At 36.7% G+C, this 22,013-nt stretch overlaps 1 protein-coding gene across 1 annotated transcript in view; it reads left to right on the top strand.

Moving 5' to 3' along the window:
* LOC107698519 (PR domain zinc finger protein 5-like) overlaps positions 1-22,013 on the top strand; it is an 80,931-nt gene that overhangs the window by 6,027 nt on the left and 52,891 nt on the right. The window contains exons 2-10 of the mRNA XM_016499541.1: positions 1,206-1,289; positions 7,851-7,973; positions 13,040-13,214; positions 14,056-14,233; positions 14,322-14,417; positions 14,551-14,672; positions 16,758-16,784; positions 17,075-17,097; positions 17,231-17,269. Coding sequence (XP_016355027.1) covers positions 1,206-1,289; positions 7,851-7,973; positions 13,040-13,214; positions 14,056-14,233; positions 14,322-14,417; positions 14,551-14,672; positions 16,758-16,784; positions 17,075-17,097; positions 17,231-17,269 — 867 coding nt within the window. The remainder of the gene's footprint in view (positions 1-1,205; positions 1,290-7,850; positions 7,974-13,039; positions 13,215-14,055; positions 14,234-14,321; positions 14,418-14,550; positions 14,673-16,757; positions 16,785-17,074; positions 17,098-17,230; positions 17,270-22,013) is intronic.

Here is a 22,013-nt window from a genome sequence, read left to right as displayed (position 1 = left end):
CTTTGGATAAAAGCGTCTGCTAAATGACTAAATGTAAATGTAATGTAAGTTTTATAAACGTGCCTTAGAAAAAAATCTTTACTGGTGTGCATTTTGAGACAAAACAAAGGCACTGACATGTTTTAAGATCAATCAGTGCAAGTATCTTTCAGTTGAAACAGCTCAGACTTGCATTTTAGTCTAGGACTAGGATTAAGCCTTGTCTGTGAAACTGGGGGATAATGATTTAAATTGTACTTTAAAGTAGGCCTAAAACTTTTTAAAAGTGTACTTAAGTGTGTCAGTGCAAGTATCTTTCAGTTGAAACAGCTCAGACTTGCATTTTAGTCTAGGACTAGGATTAAGCCTTGTCTGTGAAACTGGGGGATAATGATTTAAATTGTACTTTAAAGTAGGCCTAAAACTTTTTAAAAGTGTACTTAAGTGTAAGAAATGTAGTCATGAAAGTGTACTTCCTTTAAGTACACTTGAGTGGCATTTAATTTAATCAATATTATGTTAGTGTGATTTACGAGTACAATTAGTACAAGTACATTGCTCTTTTTTTTCAATATGCTTTTAAGATTTACACTAAATTGCACATTCAATAATGTATGGGAATGTATAAAATATGAAAAAAAAGCAAATCAATCATTCAGAAGTTGTTAGTAAATTTCACAATTAGTTACAAAGAAATAAATTAAATCTGCCATTTTTTAAGTAGAAAGACTGAAATAGCATTATCTTGTGAAACATACTTCAATAATAATAATTTTTTTAATTTAAAATTTTGAAAAACATTTTTTTTACAGTGTATATATAATCACTTTATTTCTTAATAAGATTCAACCTGGTATCTCCTGTTTCACTTTCTTTGCTTGTCTTGAGTTTTCAATTGGTCGCATCTTAATTAGATCAAGTCACCTGAAGCATACACAAGCCTAAGGAAATGTCATCTGCAGATTTCAGACCATTTTTAACATATATCGCATGTTTTGAAACTGTATTCTGAACGTGTCTGAGTCGACTTGACATCTCTCTAAAGGTGTACATCTCAGAATAAGCTCTATGAGTGGAGAATCAACCCATAGACGCTTAGAGATCCCACAGAGCCGTTCCTTGATCATGTTCAGATAGCACACAGAAACTGCTGGATGTGACATCAAAGCCCAGTCACACACACACACACACACACACACACACACACACTCGCTCTTTCTTCACAGGGTGAGAAGTTTGGTCCGTTCGCAGGTGAAAAGCGGATGCTGAGTGACTTGGATGAAAGCATGGATCCACGACTGATGTGGGAGGTGGGTGACTAGACTCAACAATCTTTCCATCGCTTTACCCACAATGCATTGCTATACGTTTTTTGTTTTTGTGTCACTTCAAAGGCAACTCATATCTTATCAACCCTTTCGAAATGCTAGATGCTAGTTTATATCTGGCCTATTTTATGAATGTACAACATTTATGTTTTTCTGAGAGTGAGAATGAGAGTGGTTGCCCATACAAACTCACCGTGACCACGCTAGACTGCTGGGATTGTTCATATTTAATTGCCAAGGTGTCCTGAGTGCTTTATAATGTGTTGATTTATAGTTTTCTAGGTATTAGCTATAGGTTTCTGTCTCTGATTTTGTTGTTGTTGTTGTTCTTTTACCCTTGTCTGTCCCTCCATTGACAGTCTATGCAACTACCACTTTGACGCTTCAAAAAGTTCAAAAAGAGTTTGTAAAACTAATGCGTATGATTAGTGGTAATAGTCCACATTTTTTGAAGAGACTAGTGGTTCAATGGATCACAAATCTCACTGTTTGGATCATATTACGGTTTTTGAGCCACGGATCGGATACATTTTTGGATCAGCAAGAAAAAAAATCAATGTAACTTTGCTTTCCATTACTCAAAGCTAAGTAGTTCTTCTATACCACAGCAAAAACTCTTAGCCTAAGAAAGTTCAAACATTATTAAGGAGACAAGTGAACAGCCAGTAGAAATAGGAACAAATACACAAATTACAAGCATAGATAAATACAACAGAACAACGTTACAAATAAAATAAGGTCGGTAGTATTCAGGTACAGAAATGTAATAATTAAGTGCAAAATAACACTGCATAGTGTTCACAGTATAAATTAAATATAGATTCATCTTTGTCAAAAACATGTTTTGTTGTTTGATGAGCATAATGACAGCACCAGGTGTTATTAGGCTGCTGCCCCTTTAAGACCTGATGCACGGATCCAATATAATGATACACATCCGATTTCTTTCTCTGCTGTTCTCATTCACTTAAGACACAACAGACTGAACAGCATTTACCACAATGATTGTCGAGATCAGTATTTTGTCATACTTTTTATTTAATACACGAGTTACACAATTTGAGTTGAATTACTGAAATAAATGAACTTTTCCACGACATTCTAATTTATTGAGATGCACCTGTATATGCATGTGTTCAATGGCAAGGAGTGAAGGAGATATGAAAGAGGGTTCAGTTCGGTGTACCGCGCTTCATGTATGTGCTTCTGCGCACATAGAAAACAACGTGCGAGTAACGAATCGAGTTCCCTTTTGCCTTTTCTTTTGCTAGAATGGTTTAAAATCGCTTGCGTGTGTAAACATACAATTGATAAACTTTCACTCTATTGTGGTTAAATTTTGCAATTAATCTGCGGATCACATGCGTGCCGAAACTGTGGTGCTTGGTCTGTACGGATCACGGATCAACTACGATCCGTTCAACCACTAGAAGAGACTCGATTGCTTAATATGATGAACAGATTTAATTTAGGCCTTTATTCACATTAATCAATGGACAAGTCAATTGTGGCAAACTAAGCATGCTTGCTTGACATGTGAGAACCAATGAGGTTCAATTTCGTGAGTTACGCAGCACTTTTGAGCTTACGCAAGAACCAATGATATGTGGATAAAAGCCTAAATTCAATCTGTTCATCATAGGGCTGGGCGATATGGCCTAAAACCAAAACCTTGATTAATTGAACACTTTATACCTCGATTACGATTATTGAACGATTTTTATATATATATATATATATATATTATTATTTTTTATTTTTTTGCCCTCATAGTTCATTAACGGTTTGTACTATAAATATAGCTACTCAACTATTAAAGGTGGGATTTTTTTTTCTAAAGAAAGAGTGCATTTCTTATCTTTGTGATTTTGAAATAATTGAAGGAAACAAACTATTTATGGTTATTTGCTGAATATTTTGAACAATTGAAATCAAAGATTGCTTGAAATAAAGACGTCTTATGAAAAAAAAGTCACATTTCAGTTTAATTGTAAAATGCAAGCTTTCTAAAAAAAATTTAAATTACTTTCATTTTTTTTGCAAACAAAATAAATGAATATTGTGTCAAAAGTAGAAAATAACCATCATCTCTTGCAAACAAAATACATTTTATACTGTCATGCGAAAAGTAGAAAATAACTTGTATCTACTGTAAATGAATATTATTTTAAATCATGAAATGTGAAAAGTAGAAAATAACTTGCATCTCCTGTAAACAAATGTTTTAATAAACTAATGAATGTAAATTGAACACTGTTGATTAAGAGAAAGAGCAGGGCAGCATCTCCGTGATCTTGTCCTGTCACTCTATATGCATATTTACTCTAGGTTCTTACTGGCCATTCACAGAACATGTCTTTGTTGTTTTAATCATTTTTGTCATGTTTTAAAGAAGTACACTTATTTTGATGAGTTGATTAACATACTAAAGCATGTTAAATAATTACAACTGCAGTGTTTTATTCAGTTAATACATTTGAAATGAACATGACATACAAGTTTTAATAGAAACAACATTACAATTACAATTCAGTTTACCATAAATACTTGTCAGTAAATTTGTCAGTACTGTACACTTTAACCATATGAAGTCCTAATTAAGTGGGTCAAAAAACACTTTAGAGTTCAACTAATTGCATTTAATATAAATTTAAGCTGTGATATTTTTTTTCAGTATTTTGCATGTAATATGCAACTGAGTGTCTGAAATATTACATTCATTTTGCACTTAATTAAATTATAGTAAATAGTGACATGGCTTAAAGGGGTCATATGATGCTGCTAAAAAAAACATGATTTTGTGTATTTGGTGCAATTAAATGTGTTTATGCGGTTTAAGGTTAAAAAAAACATTATTTTCCACATCTTTAGTCTTTGCAACTTTACAGATCTTCTTTATGCACCAAGAGCTTGTAACACTCCAAAGAGAAAGGAAAAATTGAAATCGCATCATATGACCCCTTTAATTCTCTCATTCATTGCAAGTCTGTTGGACTTTTTGCCTGTTTTATTGTTCACCAGACAAAAACACCTCTCAACAAGTCACATGACTTGTGGTTTCATTCATGTGTGTAGCACAAACAGTGTGGGATGAGTTACACCAAAGTTTAATACTTTGGGTTAGAGGTTTGCTCAGATAATATTAACACTAATAGTCATGTTTGTCTTTGCAAAGACCACTAATACCGTTTTTAGATTTGTTTGCGTTTGGATCTCTCTGACTGCGATCTTTGAGGTCTGACTGAATTTTAACTGTCTTGGAGAAGTTGTTGCCCCTCTTGTTGAGACAGACGCATCACTGCTCATCTCCAGGCAACCGTTAATTGGACGAGACGTGCCAGCATGAACTCAACTCACGCTGACTCTCCCATGCCAGACACGTCTCCCAGTGCATGCCGTATCTAATATCCCATCAAATATCTGCGCTTGAAACTAAAGATTTGTGTTTATTTTCGGCTGCATTAAAGTTTTAATTATAACGCAGACCAGGTCGGGTTCAGCCACATTAGACTTGTGATTTATTGATCTGCCTGCCCTGATGACACTATTCTGCACAAAGTATAGTGAGCTTAAGTTCTCCCAAATTACACACTTGGGCATATAATTATTATGATAGATCATCTTAGTATGCACTCTTTGACTGTGCCGCTCTTTCATTCTGCTTGTGTGTTGTGATGCAGGCAATTTCAGGGAAATTACCTTTCAAGATTAGTCAGAATAAGTCGCTATTAGTTGGCGTTTCAGTAAGTTAAGAATAAGAAATATCTCAAAATAATAATTTGTATCCAAAAACAGTGGGACCAAGGTACTCGTCAGATTTGGGAAAAGAGCATTCCTGTGGGAAGTGAGCAATTTTCCTGATTCAAGACTGGAATTTCAGACACCAGCATCTACCATCTGTGCGCTTACAATGATGAATGTCTGATTACACCCCTAGTAAATAAAAGTAATATATTTAAAATACATTTAAAAGTATATGTAACATATTTAGTGACATATTGCTCCAGACTTACGGATATAACAATTGTAATGCAACGTTATTTGGAGTACTATACTTGTGCACAATGCACATTTCTTAACATTAAGCCTAAATATCACCATTGACGTGGATTGTATGATCTTTGAATAATATCAGTCTTTAAATGCAAGATATTTAAAGTGTACCTGAAGTATACTTGCAAAAGTTTCTACTTTAGCACAATCAAATACTTCAGTATATCTTTAGTTGGACTTCAGCACAATCAAAGTGCATTAAATACAAAAATAGTTGTTCCAATTTTAGTATACTAAAAGTAGAATCATAGGGTATTTTTAATAAGTACATAAATATGTAAATGTATTTGTAGTAAATTCAAACACTATTTAAAATACATTTTATTTAGTATATTTATTTTTTTCGAGGGACGTCTGTAGGTTGTACTTGTAACTGGTTCTCTCAAAGTAATACTGTTGTGTACGCAAATTTGTTAGTAAAATAGTGCTTGATAACTGCTGTGTAGGTTTATGGAAATGCATTGTCATTGGATATACTTGTCAGTCTTGTTTTATCAATAAAGAATGCCATTATACTTGCATAATAAGTAGGGATCCATTATTAAAATTCTGATCATGTCATGTTATGGCAGATTAAAATGTATAAAATTTCTGTCTAAATCAATTAAAAATAAAATACTAAACACAAAATGTGAAGTGAATTTAAGCATCATGACATTATAATGTGCTGTATGAAAAAAGGAAATTAATTTTCAGATTTTATAAAGATTGCAAGGTCTCAAGACATGGTTTGCAAAAATTAAGCATTAGCGTTAGTTCTGGCAGGTCACGTGAGTCAAACTTGCATCAGCTGATTCTCAGCTGATCACATCTACCTATAGGAAGACCTTTTCAGCTTGCTCAGGAGCAAATTACCCTCCTCCATCCCCAGCTCCTCCTTTCGCCACAGTCAGGACTTGGCTTTCTGATATTCCTTGCTAATCAGACTCCTTTATCTTGAATAAAGTGTTACACTTAAATATCAAGTACATTAATGATATCTGCCTTGTTCTGTTCTGTTAACCCTAGGGGGGTTATTATTGCTGCTCTCCCTGCTCATTCATGACAGGCTGCATGGATGGGCAGGGAGGTTTTTGCCCAGAACAGAACCATACCGCCAAACCAAACTTTATCTATCATTTTGACGATAGTGGTCCTGACAGAAGTTACATTTCTTATAACTTGAGGTACATGCAACGATGCGTCATGTGCGAGGCGCTGTTAAAGACACAGTGGTCGAACACATCCGTCTAGTGCATGTTTACATTGAAAAACAATGGAAAATAGTGCAGTGGATTGGAAAAACGTGTTGTGTGGCCGCATTATGCTAATATTTCCACATAGTGAGGTAGATATGTGGGGGCGTGTTAGAACGAGCCGTTTTAGGGGGGCGTGGCAGAGTCTTAACTTTGATAAAGAGTATCTCTTTGGTTTTGAGACTTTAATCTTTGCAACTTCAGGGATCTTATCTATGCACAATCAGCTTGTAACACTCCAAAGAGAAAGGAAAAATTGAAATCGCATCATATGACCCCTTTAAAGGAAAGCCTTTGGCTTGAGTTGCAGAAGGCATGGGATAACATTAGTGTTGAAGTTCTCAGGAAATATATTGACTCTATGCCAGAGAGATGTGCTGCTGTAATTGCTGCAAAAGGTGGACGCACAAAATATTTAAGTTAAAAGTGGATAAAAAAACGTATGACTGATATTTGTTGTGCTCAGAGCAACCATCTGCATGTTTCATGAACATTATGAAATGACAACAATTCTACCAATTTTGGTCACCACTGTATTGTCAATCATTAATATATAAAGTCATTTTTGCTTATTAGTATGGTTCAACTGGATCAACGAAGTTCAGCAGCAAACACATTGGTTAATAAAATGGGATACGTAAAGGATGTTTGTGTCACTTGACATTTAATTATTGCAGGTTTTCATCATATTTTGAGTTTGCAATTCACTGTTTTTATTCCTTTTGAGGAATACTGGATCTGTTTTTGTGCAAGTGAGCTGAATAAATGCATGTTCACATTTAGTCTATAGAACTACAGTAACATCACGTTCACACAGCGCCTCTGCACTTACTCCTGATTTCTCTCAACATGAGGACAGAAGAGCTGTCAGTCAATACATGAGAAAACAAAGTACCTGGTGTTATTCATTTGACAACGCAACTCAGAAATTTTCTTGTAACTTATAAATGTAATGCGTTACTTTACTAGTTACTTGAAAAAAGCAATCTGATTACGCAGCTCACGTTACTTGTAATGCATTCCCCCCAACACTGATTGTGCATCTCTAATAAGTATTTTAAGTATTTTGGGTCCCACTTGGACGCTATGCAATTCATGAAAGCATCTCGAGTGGATAAAGCTTTGGATTGTTAATTGGACACTGTGCTTTCAGTGAGTGTTTAGAGGCTGTTGAGAAGCATGCTTTGAGGAGCAGCATTGCCACTTTGATTCTGATTGGCTGGATTGTGACTTGTGAATCTGTGTGCTTCTGCAGGTTCGAGGGAATAAAGGGGACGTGCTTTATATCCTGGACGCTAGTAACCCTCGCCATGCTAACTGGCTTCGCTTCATTCATCAGGCCCCTTCACAGGAGCAGAAGAACCTGGCCACCATTCAGGTATGAGAAGATGCCACAGCCTGATAACCACAGAGATCTCTTTACACTCTCTCACATGCACACTGTTGCTGCACTGACTTACATAGACAGCTGCCTTCTATAGAGCTTTATTTTAGTGGCTGATTCGGAACACTGTATAGACAAAAATCTGTGCATCAACCTACATGACGTGTAAGTAAGGCTTACCTGGTATTGAGTTTGGGGTTAGCATGTTGCTAAGCTAACACTGCAAAACTCTAAAAGTGTGGTCACATTTACACGTGAGAGTAAAAGCTTTCCACACACATATTTTGCTACAAGTTTGCTGAACTGATCAACAGAAAGCTGCTTAGTTTGAAAGTAAAAACAAAACAAAAAAAGTTGGTTTTGAAATTTTTTTGTATTAGTTCACCCAAAAATGAAAATGTAGTAAAAATGTATTCACCCTCGGGCCACCCAAGATGTAGATGAGTTTGTTTCTTCATCAGATTTGGAGAAATGTAGCATTGCATCACTTGCTCACCAAAGGATGCTCTGCAGTGAATGGGTGCCGTAAGAATGAGAGTCCAAACAGCTGATAAAAACATCACAATAATCCACAAGTAATCCACACCACTCCAGTCCATTAGTTAATGTCTTATGAAGTGTAAACCTGCGTGTAAGAAAGAGTCATTAGTAAGATGGTTTAACTTTAAACAGCTCTAAACAAGTATGTGAGTGGATTTTGATGTGAGGGGCAACAGGAGGAAGTGTTTTTTTTGGATTATGGATCTGTATTTTGGCCAGAAGTGACGGTTTAAAGTTAAAAACGTCTTAATGATGGGTTTGTTTCTTACAAACACACAGCTCCACAAGATGTTAATTGATGGACTGGAGTCGTGTGGATTACTTTTGGATTATTGTGGTGTATATTTATCAGACTCTCATTCTGACGGCACCCATTCACTGCAAGTGATGCAATGCTACATTTCTCCAAATCTGATGAAGAAACAAACTCATCTACATCTTGTATGGACTGAGGTTGACTAAATTTACAGCAACATTTAATATTTGGGAAAACTATTCCTTTAATTTTTTATTTTGTCTCACTTCTGATATTTTTGATGGATTTTTTCCACTAAGATTGTCACAGTGCTTTGTGGGTTTGCCTTCAGAACATGTGTGATGCAGCCTTAGTTTTTGTTACAATTAGGTTAAAATTTTTGTGGTTTTGCAACAGCTTTCACATATAGGGTACACCTATGATTCCTTAAGTGCTGCCTACGTAGGCCACTCATTAGGTTTGGGTACAGAGCCACAGAGTGTGACAGCAGCTTTGCATAAGGCTCAGAAACAGAAACAGAAGCAGACAGCGGAGGGAATGAGATGGAATGAGTTGTTTGTTATGTCTGGCAGTGTTGATGTGCTTTCGCAGTGCCAGAGATCTGAAAACACCAAAGAGTGTGGAGATAAGAGGAGTGTAATGAGCCTTAGATCAATAACACACACACACACACACGTGGGCGTACACATTTGAGGTCACATGAGCTGGATATGGCAGTTGAGTAGTAACCAATGGTGCAGTGATCTGGCAACCTCCAGTGCCCTAATCACAGTCAGTGTTAATGCACCTGTAGACCCTCATGATCTCAACATGTAAAAACATAACAAATCTTTGTGCTTAACATGCAATAACTCGCTGGAGGGTTCACTGTAGAATCAATCGCAACAAAAATATAATGTAAATGTGTAGTATGATTCTGTATGGTAGACCTGTTCCTAGGGTTGCACGATAATAGATAATAAAATTAATCAAAATTGTTGTCATTTAAGATATTTCTTCATAATTTCATGTAAGCACCAATCAAGAGAATATCAACTTAAATGCATTATTTATTTGAGCTCATCTCGTTTACTGATTTATTATATTTATCATATACATTGACATGCTCTCTACCTTATGGAAACTGGTATAACGAATCTTCTAAAGCTAAATCAAAAGCTAAGAAAGTGAAATACCTAATTTTATTTAAAATAATTGCAATCGATATTTAATATTTCCAATTAATTCCAGTCATTTCAAAACAATGTAAGAATTTTTTTTGAATTTTTTGGATAAAGATTCAGCAGTCAGATCTTTACTGTAAAAATAAATAAAACAAACAAATAAATAAATACATACATACATAAAAAAATGGTAGCAACCTTTTTTTTTTGTTTACAGATTGAAATTAAATTTACAGTATATCTGGTGTCATACACATAAATTACCTTGTTGTGACAAACATGACACTAAAATAAGACTTATTGTTTTTCATTAAATAAAAAGTAATTTTACAGTATTTTTCTTAAAAAAAAAAAAAAAAAATTTAATTCCAGTGATATGTTACATCTGTCCCCTGTATATAGTAAGGGAACTTAAAGTGCCCCTATTATGCCATTTTTAAAGGGATAGTTCACCCAAAAATGAAAATTCTGTCATTAATTACTCACCCTCATGTCGTTCCAAACCCATAAGACCTTCGTTCATCTTCGGAACACAATTTAAGATATTTTTGATGGAATCTGAGAGCTGTCTGACCCTGCATAGACAGCAATGCAACTGAAATGTTCCCAAGTCCAGAAACATAGCAAGGAGATCTGTAAAATAGTCCATGTGACATCAGTGGTTCAACCGTAATTTTACGAAGCTACGAGAATACTTTTTGTGGGAAAAAGAAAAAAAAATAACGACTTTATTCAACAATTCATCTCCTCCGCGTCACTCTGTAGCGCCATTTTGGAGAATATCCGCTGGACGTAAACGTTCGTATGCAGTTCTGTGTCAGCTGCGTCACGCCGGATCTGTTTCCTACGTTGTTGTGATTTGATCTGAACGGAAACAGCGTATCCGCGTGACGCAGCTGACACAGAACAGCATACGCTGTTTACGTTCAGTGGATACTCTCCAAAATGGCACCAGGGTGATGCGGAGGAGACAAATTGTTGAATAAAGTCGTTATTTTTTTTTCTTTTGCGCACAAAGTATTCTCGTAGCTTCGTAAAATTATGGTTGAACCCCTGATGTCACATGGATTATTTTACCGATCTCCTTGCTACGTTTCTGGACTTGAGAACATAGACAAGACAAGAGACCATAGACTGTATAAAACCATGGACGCAGTGTCCGTGACGTCACCCGTAGGTTTCTGAAGAGCGCTTTTGAAGCTCAAAGTGAGCGGAGCCGGCCGTCGCCATTTTGGCTGCGCGTCACCGCACGTCACTCCTGGATAATCAAAAATGGGCAAAGAGGCGGGAGCTGGTTGCTGAAACCACGCCCACCTAGCTCGACGGTGGTGACCGCAGCGGCAATCCACCTGTCACTCAAGTGGCCACACCCTTAATTATGCAGAACTTTAAGACTTATTATAATTTAAACGGATGAGTTCACCAAAACCACTTTTTGTACCAGGCTGCAAACATATTTTTTTCTGCTGTAAAGTTGGGCATTTTAACATGGGAGGTCTATGGGACTGACTCCCTTTTGGAGCCAGCCTCTAGCGGCCAGTCGATGAATTGCAGTTTTAGTCACTTCCGTGTTGGTTTCACGAGAGAGACCGGAAGGTTGCCGCTTGCTAGAGACTGATTCGCAAGCACGACTGGAGCAGGACGTTTCTCAGTGGTAAGTGTCAAGTGTTAACAAGTTTGTGGTAATTATAAGATGTGATAAAACAAATTTACTCTCACAGCGTAGAATACAGCGTCTTCTCGACATGTCAACCACACGGATATTTTACTGTTTGTGGGCGGGCAAGTTGGCGATGTAGAACGTGGGCGGACATTATGCAAATGTGTTACTTCGTGACGTAGAGCCGTAACAGAATAAGATTTGAATTCCTGACGACTCGTTTAGGCGGTTGCGAGCCGACTCTTTTTTTTTTTTGATAGACAATAACTTTATTTATCGTGCACTGTCGGCTTCACAACTTTGCAGATAGTTTATGTTCACATACAGCTACATGGCACACTGCATGAAAGGTAATATTCGAAAAGGCATAATAGGAGCACTTTGATATTAACCAATTAACATGTTTTTGCAGTAGATTTTTACAGTCATTTACTGTTAAGATTGCAGTCATTTTTTACAGTCATTTGCAAAGAATATCTCAGTAAAGATGGCTAAACTCCAAAATACTGTTTGATTATGCTTAATTCATCTAGATTAGCTGAAATTGTGATTTTGTGGTTAAAATGTGATTTAGTGAAGTCCTATGTGTTCCCATAATATCAAGATTTTTTTTTATCAGTAACATTGTCTTTTTTCAATAAAATAAAATAATACTATACTACTATAATACTATACTATAAGTGATTAATTATTAAAATTGAATGGTACATTTATATTTTTTATTATGAATGCTTTCACGTGGATGGAAGCAGACTCGTTTGCTCAATCTTGGCAGTGAACGGGTCTCTGGTGAGTTTGAGATGTTGGCGATCTGATGGCCATTACAGCAGAATCAAGAGAAGAGAGTCTGTGTTTCCTCACACATGACACTTCTCTCACCATCTCCTGATGGATAAATCTGGGGCTGTGATTTTAACATAATGTACAGCAACTGTGCTTATTTCTGCATGACCTTTTAGGAAATGAAAGTCTGACAAAGCCATTAAACAGAGGTTCAAGTGTTTGGCCTTTGACCTTAATCAGGAAGCACTGCTGATCTTACGCTTCCCCTCGTGTGAATGTTTGATTGCGCCTCCCAGCAGATCTCTGTTGTGTTGTCTGTTTAGTGTCAGACGACACCTGGATCTTTGCTTTTCTACGTCTAATTCAGTTTATGTCTTTTGTAATAAGACACAAACACAGACACAACAGTTACTTCTGGTTCTCTTATTGGCTGAGAGTCTTTCCAGCTATGCAATATTTTACCAGTATCAGCATGGGAACTGATAATATGTTGAAAATGAACCAATGCTGACTGCTTTGACTCAAGTTTATAACATGCAAACTCTTTTTTTGCATTTATTTTCTTTGGTACAACAGAAATTTCTTCTAACAAAGTCTTTACTGTCACTTTTGATCAGTTGAATGTGAATGAAGTAGCCGACACTGTCTCTTTAAACAGGATGGAGAGAATATCTTCTATCTGGCTGTTGATGACATCGAGACAGATACAGAGCTTCTGATTGGCTACCTGGACAGCGATATGGAGGAGGAAGAGGAGGACCTTGAGGAAGATCAGGACATCAAAGATGAAGATGGGAACAGTACAGAGAGCAAACACCTCAGTGCAGAAACAGGTATGTGTGTTTAGTGTCTTTCTGAAATGGATAATGAATGAATGGTTTTATGAGCAATTTACACAGAAATGTGTGATTGGGTCTACAGCTAGCCATCTAGATCACAACAATTTGGCATAAATATAATGACATAAATAACAATAATACTCGTTATGAATAAATACATGGTTCATGTTTTTATTGTAGTCTAATAGCCATGTAGTCATTATTGTGTTGAAAAGCAGCAGTAAAACAATAATTCAAAATCAGTTCTGCATATCGATTATCAGGCACTTAGGTGTAGTTCACCAAAAAATGAAGGTTTCCTGAAAATGTGCTCACCCTCAGGCCATCCAAGATGTAGATGAGTTTGTTTCTTCATCAGATTTGGAGAAATGTAGCATTGCATCAGTGTCTCAGCAATGGCTCCTCTGCAGTGAATGGGTGCCGTCAGAATGAGAGTCCAAACAGCTGATAAAAACATCACAATAATCCACACCACTCCAGTCCATCAGTTAATGTCTTGTGAAGACAAAAGCTGCATGTTTGTAAAAAACAAACCCATCATTAAGATGTTTTTTAACTTGAAATCATCACTTCTGGCCAAAATATGAGTCCATAATAGCATAATAAAAAGTCCATCTTCCGTTGCCCTCTCTTATCAAAATCCACCAACATATTTGTTTTGGACTGTTTTCGTTTGTAATCGCTGCTTGATCTGTGCAGATTTCTCTACTGATTCACACAACTTATTATGTTTTATGATAAATATGGCAGCATTATATCAGCCAATGCAAAACTCGTATCAGCTGAGCACTGATTCATAAAGTACGTTTAACTGTGTGTGTGTGTGTGTGTGTAGAGCTGGTGATTAAGAAGGAAGATTACCTGTGTCTGCTGTGTGAGAGCAGCTTCCCCAGTGAAGAAGTGTTAGTTGAACATCTTCAGAGCCTTCATCAGAGAGGAAGTGCAGAGGACAAAGAGTTCAAATGTCGCACCTGCGGAAAAGAGTTTCCTGTCAAACAGGCCCTGCAGCGCCAGTCAGTAGCACACACACACACACACACACACACACACACACTTTCACATTGTCTCATGTATTAATGCTGATGTCCTGTTGATTTGCAGTGTTCTTCTCTGTACAGAGAGCTCCGCTTCATCAGGAGACCCTTCAAAAGCCCATCAGTGTGTCCTGTGTCACAGCACCTTCTGTTCAGAGTCCAGGTACATCAATATTTAATCGTTTACATTCTCATATGCATTCCCCGTTTTCATGATCCCCTGAATATCCCGTTTGACTCAGAAATATGCCACATTTCAGAAGAGAGCAACTAAAATGGAGTGTTTTTATGCACAGTTTTGAGCAACACAAAGAGGTGTGTAAAGGAGACGGTCGGTTCATCTGTAAGTTTGAGAGCTGTGGGAAAAGATTCAGGAGTAAAGACGCCCTGAAGAAACACAAAGGCAACGTCCACATAGGTTTGTCTCACACACATACACATGCGAGAGAGAGACTGAGGTGAGTGCGAAATTACCCGTCTGTAATGAGAGTCTAATCAGCGGCTGTTTAACATCTTCATTTCTGAGCCGCTCTTCATCCCCTCTGTCTGTCAGATAAACGCTAAGCGCTCCCTCTCTCTCTACACTCATCTTTTCACCAGACTCTCAGCGCGTCTGTCTCTCCGCCAGAAGCACAGACATCTAAGAAAATTAGTCAAAGACCCCTAATCGGCTGATGAAAGCACATATCAGAATGTTTTCAGTGTTATTGTCAGTAATTATAATTGGACAGTTTAGCCACATGCAAGTGAATCAGTCATTTGCAAATTAATCCAAACAGTAAGCTAAACGATTAAGCTTGTGGAACGATTAAGCCTCGGCGCTTGTGAAAGTGCTTACAGCTACATTAATGATTGTGTGTGTTATGCTATAATAAGAGTCTTTAAAGTGGACATGGAAAACAGGATGCTGTTTTGAAATAAAAGCTTGATGTAAACATTACAACGCAAATCTCTCCCTAGTCCAACCAAACCTCTTTTCCGTTGTTCTGTTCTGTTCGTTCTTGGCTGTAAATATAATCTCTGTCAAGTTTTCAGACAGAAAATGTAAAATTAAGCTAAATGGTATACAAGTTATACACTTTGCATGCCAACAACTTGACAACTTCTAATTTAGCCTACCTGTTTGTTTGCAATAAAGTTATTTCATTTACAATTATCATTAGTGTGCACAAATTTTATGTTGTTTATTACAATAACTTCTAAACGTGACATTAAAGCCAACCCAAGAAGCACTCTGGATGTTAAAATATTCTCACAATCACAACTAATGTCACATTTGTCAATGTAAGATGAAATTCAGTGGGCGAAATGCAGTCATTTCAATAGAAATCTTGGAGTCTGGAATTTCCCTGTGCAGACTTCGCACTGGATTTAAGTTTTGTTAAACTTTGAACACACAAATTTGCTGTGATGATCAATATATACCTATTAAAAAACTCTGTTTTCATTTACTCACCCTCAAGTTGTTCTAAACCTGCATGAGTTTCATTCTTCTTTCAAACACAGAAGAAGATATTTTGAAGAATGCTGGTAACCAAACAGTAGCTGGTCCCCATCGACTTCCATTGTATTTTTTTCCATACTATTGAAGTAAACGGGGACCAGAAACTGAAGGAAGAAACGCATAGAGTTTTCATTTCTTGGTGAACTATCCCTTTAAGATTTATCAGTATGCCGGTATGCTGAAATTAACCAATCACAAGAATTTTAAAGAAGCAATACAATAAAGATACAAAATAATAATAATAATGAATAATAATAATTGTCCGCGAGAAGATGGGAATCAAACACTAAATTCTGAAATTTTTGCCACAAGAAACATTGACTAAGTGTATTTATTACAGAATAAAATGCTACAAAGTGTAGAATATAACCTTTTAAAGCCTTTTAAAATACCAGTGCTTTAATAAAGCAATAAGCCCCAAGAAGCCGTGGTTTACAGTGAATTTATAACAGCTAAGGGGCGTTGTTAGGTACGACACGAAGCAGAGTTCCTAAAGCCCCTTTAGCTGTTATAAATTGACTGTAAACCACGGCTTCTTGGGGCTTGTTGCTTTTATAAAACGGTTATTCCATATACGTATTCCTTATTCTTCCGCCAAACATTGTAGTTCCTCAGAAACCGTTGTGGTTGCAACAAAGTGGTTGGCGAGCAACACACAGACGTAAACAAAGGTGTATGTTACTTTGTAGAGTAATTTACAACAGCTTAGAACGCGGCTCAACCAATCAGAATCAAGGACCGGAACTCTCCGTTTTATAAGAACTGTTTTTGAGGTGTCCACTTCCTTTTCTATGGGAAATGCGTATTAGCTGACCTTTCACCCCTGTTAAATATAGTTGCTTTCGTCTTGGTGTTGTACTTCATGCTGAACCAGGAACTGATTTATGTAAGGACTTCCTGATGTTTATTTGGAACTGATGCAGCGTCTCCATTAGCAGCTCCTCATGCCATGTGTCCTGCTGCTCATGTGATGTATGATCTGTGTGTGTGTGTGTGTAGGGAGTGCTCGCAGGAAGTTGGTATGCTGTTTGTTTGCAATAAAGTTATTTCATTTACAATTATCATTAGTGTGCACAAATTTTATGTTGTTTATTACAATAACTTCTAAACGTGACATTAAAGCCAACCCAAGAAGCACTCTGGATGTTAAAATATTCTCACAATCACAACTAATGTCACATTTGTCAATGTAAGATGAAATTCAGTGGGCAAAATGCAGTCATTTCAATAGAAATCTTGGGAGTCTGGAATTTCCCTGTGCAGACTTCGCACTGGATTTAAGTTTTGTTAAACTTTGAACACAACTTCTAATTTAGCCTACCTGTTTGTTTGCAATAAAGTTATTTCATTTACAATTATCATTAGTGTGCACAAATGTTATGTTGTTTATTACAATAACTTCTAAACGTGACATTAAAGCCAACCCAAGAAGCACTCTGGATGTTAACATATTCTCACAATCACATAATAAGAAGTGCTCATCCTCACTCAACCTGCAGGAGCACCGCAAGGTCAGATCATCCCTCCATAAATCTCCTCTTATCGTTCATCCAGTCCATCTCTTCATATTTCTTACCTTTCGCTCGTCTATTTTGGCTTTAATCTTTCTCCTCTGTCACGCCATCTATCCGTCTGTTCTTTCTCTGGCCTTGTCTCAAATGGCACCCTCAGCAGTTGCAGTGCTCCATACTTTGAGTCCACACTTTAGCACTAAAGGAATTATGCAAATGTAACGAGGTAATGTAACGAACATGCTCAAAACTCTAGCGCTGAACACAATTTGCACCACGTAAATCGCCATCTTGAAGGCTTGATTTGAGTGCTTTGCTGTGAAGGATGTAGCAGATGATTAAGATCTGACATACTTTGCTGGGACCATAGAGCGCCATAGAGCACATTTGTGAATAAAACACAATTATAAATATATGACTCTGTGTACATTTTTTTATGTAAAAAGGAGCCATATTTGCAACTAAAAGTATGACAATGACTTAATTTAAATGTGCTTGGTGCAGCACTCTACTAGCTCAGATATCATTAGATTAAACTTACTTTTATGAGCTTCTCCAAGTAGAAATCTTGGAGTCTGGAATTTCCCTGTGCAGACTTCGCACTGGATTTAAGTTTTGTTAAACTTTGAACACACAAATTTGCTGTGATGATCAATATATACCTATTAAAAAACTCTGTTTTCATTTACTCACCCTCAAGTTGTTCTAAACCTGCATGAGTTTCATTCTTCTTTCAAACACAGAAGAAGATATTTTGAAGAATGCTGGTAACCAAACAGTAGCTGGTCCCCATCGACTTCCATTGTATTTTTTTCCATACTATTGAAGTAAACGGGGACCAGAAACTGAAGGAAGAAACGCATAGAGTTTTCATTTCTTGGTGAACTATCCCTTTAAGATTTATCAGTATGCCGGTATGCTGAAATTAACCAATCACAAGAATTTTAAAGAATATATATATATATATATATATATAAAAAGTAATTGCGTATGTTTATCTCACAATTCTGACTTTTTTTTAAATCAGAATGGCCTGATATAAACTTGCATTTCCAACTTTGTTTTCTCAGAATTGCAAGATATAAACTCACAAATGCGTGTAATAAAGTCAGATATAAAGTCACAATTGCATGTTATAAAGTCACAGTTGCATGTGATAAAGTCACAGTTGTGAGATATAAAGTCAGAATTGCATGGTATAGTCACAATTGCATGTAATACTTTGAACACACAAATTTGCTGTGATGATCAATATATACCTATTAAAAAACTCTGTTTTCATTTACTCACCCTCAAGTTGTTCTAAACCTGCATGAGTTTCATTCTTCTTTCAAACACAGAAGGAGATATTTTGAAGAATGCTGGTAACCAAACAGTAGCTGGTCCCCATCAACTTCCATTGTATTTTTTTCCATACTATTGAAGTAAACGGGGACCAGAAACTGAAGGAAGAAACGCATAGAGTTTTCATTTCTTGGTGAACTATCCCTTTAAGATTTATCAGTATGCCGGTATGCTGAAATTAACCAATCACAAGAATTTTAAAGAAGCAATACAATAAAGATACAAAATAATAATAATGAATAATAATAATTGTCCGCGAGAAGATGGGAATCAATTAAACACTAAATTCTGAAATTTTTGCCACAAGAAACATTGACTAAGAGTTGCATGATATAAAGTCGCAGTTGTGCTATAAAGTCAGAATTGCATGATATAAAGTCATAGTCGTGTTATAAAGTCAGAATTACATGATATAAAGTCGCAGTTGCATGCTATAAAGTCACAATTGCATGATATAAAATCGCAATATAAAATCACAGTTGCGTGTTATAAAGTCAGAGTTGCATGAAATAAAGTTGTAATTGCGTGCTATAAAGTCAGAATTGCATGATATAAAGTCATAGTCGTGTTATAAAGTCAGAATTACATGATATAAAGTCGCAGTTGCATGCTATAAAGTCACAATTGCATGATATAAAATCGCAATATAAAATCACAGTTGCGTGTTATAAAGTCAGAGTTGCATGAAATAAAGTTGTAATTGCGTGCTATAAAGTCAGAATTGCATGATATAAAGTTGCAGTTGCGTGTTATAAAGTCACAGTTGCATGATATAAAGTCGCAGTTGTGCTATAAAGTCAGAATTGCATGATATAAAGTTGCAGTTGCGTGTTATAAAGTCACAGTTGCATGATATAAAGTCGCAGTTGTGCTATAAAGTCAGAATTGCATGATATAAAGTCGCAGTCTTGTTATAAAGTCAGAATTACATTATATAAAGTCGCAGTTGCATGCTATAAAGTCACAATTGCATGATATAAAATCGCAATATAAAATCACAGTTGCGTGTTATAAAGTCAGAGTTGCATGAAATAAAGTTGTAATTGCGTGCTATAAAGTCAGAATTGCATGATATAAAGTTGCAGTTGCGTGTTATAAAGTCACAGTTGCATGATATAAAGTCGCAGTTGTGCTATAAAGTCAGAATTGCATGATATAAAGTCATAGTCGTGTTATAAAGTCAGAATTACATGATGTAAAGTCGCAGTTGCATGCTATAAAGTCACAATTGCATGATATAAAATCGCAGTTGCATGTTATAAAGTCAGAGTTGCATGATATAAAGTTGTAATTGCGTGCTATGAAGTCAGAATTGCATGATATAAAGTTGCAGTTGCGTGTTATAAAGTCACAGTTGCATGATATAAAGTCGCAGTTGTGTTATAAAGTCAGAATTGCTTGATATAGAGTCGCAGTTGCGAGATATAGTCGCAATTGCATGCTATAAAGTCAGAATTGCATGATATAAAGTGGCAATTGTGTGTAATAAAGTAAGAATTGCAAGATATAAAGTCGCAATTGTGTTATAAAGTCAGAATTGCATGATATAAAGTGGCAATTGTGTGTAATAAAGTAAGAATTGCAAGATATAAAGTCGCAATTGTGTTATAAAGTCAGAATTGCATGATATAAAGTGGCAATTGTGTGTAATAAAGTAAGAATTGCAAGATTTAAAGTCGCAATTGTGTTAAAGTCAGAATTGCATGATATAAAGTGGCAATTGTGTGTTACGAAGTTGCAATGGTGTGTAATAAAGTAAGAATTGCAAGTTATATAAACTCGCAATTCTGATTTTTGTTCTCGCAATTGCAAGTTTACATCTCACAATTCTGACTTTGTTTCTCAGAATTGCAAGATATAAACTCACAGTTGCAAGTTATAAATTCAGAATTGCAGGATATACAGTAAACTCGCAATTCAGACCTGTTTTCTCAGAATTGTGAGATACGTCAAGTACACCATTTAGGATGAGGCCTCATCTCTTGGATCTCACTTGAGTTCTCGACTTCCTCTTTTTCTCTTTCTTTGGCTGCTGTCTGATCCATATATGTAATTCTGTCCTCATCTGTTTCATTGTTTTTGAAAAGATGGAAAAAATAAGAAACATAGCCGTCTTAGACTCTGGTTTGCTCTTGTATGCCGTCCATGTCTCTCTGTCTCTCAGCTGGTAGTGGGCTTCATGCTGATGTTGTAAGGATTTCCACTGGTGTGAGTGTGTACAGAAAGGTCGTCTTTTGTTTCACAAGCTCATCCCCGTGGCTCTCGTGAAATTTAAGAGTTGGGGATTCCAGACTGCCCGATCTTCCTGCTGGCGTCAGGGTTCCTCTGCAAAAAGACCTGAGGAATATCAGACAAATAGCTTCATCACCATCTTCAAATCACCACAAATGTCAGAGCTCTGAAATGGTTCCTGGTCCATTTTCTCTTGGGAAGATTCATGGATAGGCTGTGTGGGCGTCCTTATACCTTATACCAATATATACCACTTTTTAGATGCTTTTCAATGAAACTGCAACACAAAACTTTGGCAGAGCAAGTTGAGAGTGACAAATGAAGGTAATTAGATTTTCTAACTAAAGGAGGTAGGTGAAGAACCACAATTCAGGTTTAATGTTCTTACGATTGGAATGCATCCCGAGCTGTTCCCACTGCTCCACCAAACCAACATCCCGCTCTGTTTTGGCCTGGAGAATGCTATCATCACTCTCTTTGCCTGAACTTGACGTAAAACAGGCACTTCCTCCTTTCAGCGTTCACTCATCAGCAGTTATCGGCGCAGCCGTTCTGAGAGCAAGCCTTTCCAGTCACAGCTGTCCGGATTTGGCTTTAACCTGCAAGAGCATCATGCTGCTCTGGTGTGCGATCCTGATTGTTCGGCAGCAGTCAGTCTCTCTCGAGAGGAAATGCTAATGTTTCTGTAAAATTCTTCCCATGGGTAATGTTAAATCCAAACCTGTTTGGCTCTTCTATGTCATTTTGTTTTATTGGACACTTTCTTGCTCAAAGATGCATTCAAATGATTTAAAGGGGTGGTTCATTGCGATTTCACTTTTTTAACGTTAGTTAGTGTGTAATGTTGCTGTTTGAGCATAAACAATATCTGCAAAGTTACAAAGCTGAAATTTCAATGCAAGCGGAGACATCGTCTTTTAAAATTCTGGCAGTTTAATGCCTACAAAAAAATAAACCCCACCCTCGGGAAATGGCAACAAAGGGGGCGAGGCCATGCTGCGCCGTTTTAGAGAAGAGGAAGAGAAAACTAGAGGTGCACGTAAAAATCTATTCATATATGAATCACAATTCTGTCTTCTAACGATTCTAATGGATTCACAAGTTTCAAAATCAATGTTCAAAGGCAGCGGTTCTCAATACTGTTCCTCGCGTCCCCCTGCTCTGCACA

This window comes from Sinocyclocheilus anshuiensis, unplaced genomic scaffold, assembly GCF_001515605.1.
Source record: "Sinocyclocheilus anshuiensis isolate Anshui unplaced genomic scaffold, SAMN03320099.WGS_v1.1 scaffold1830, whole genome shotgun sequence".
In the NCBI taxonomy this organism is placed as follows: domain Eukaryota; kingdom Metazoa; phylum Chordata; class Actinopteri; order Cypriniformes; family Cyprinidae; genus Sinocyclocheilus; species Sinocyclocheilus anshuiensis.
Note: the sequence above shows the minus strand (reverse complement) of the source record. Positions and strands in the feature narration are given on the sequence as shown.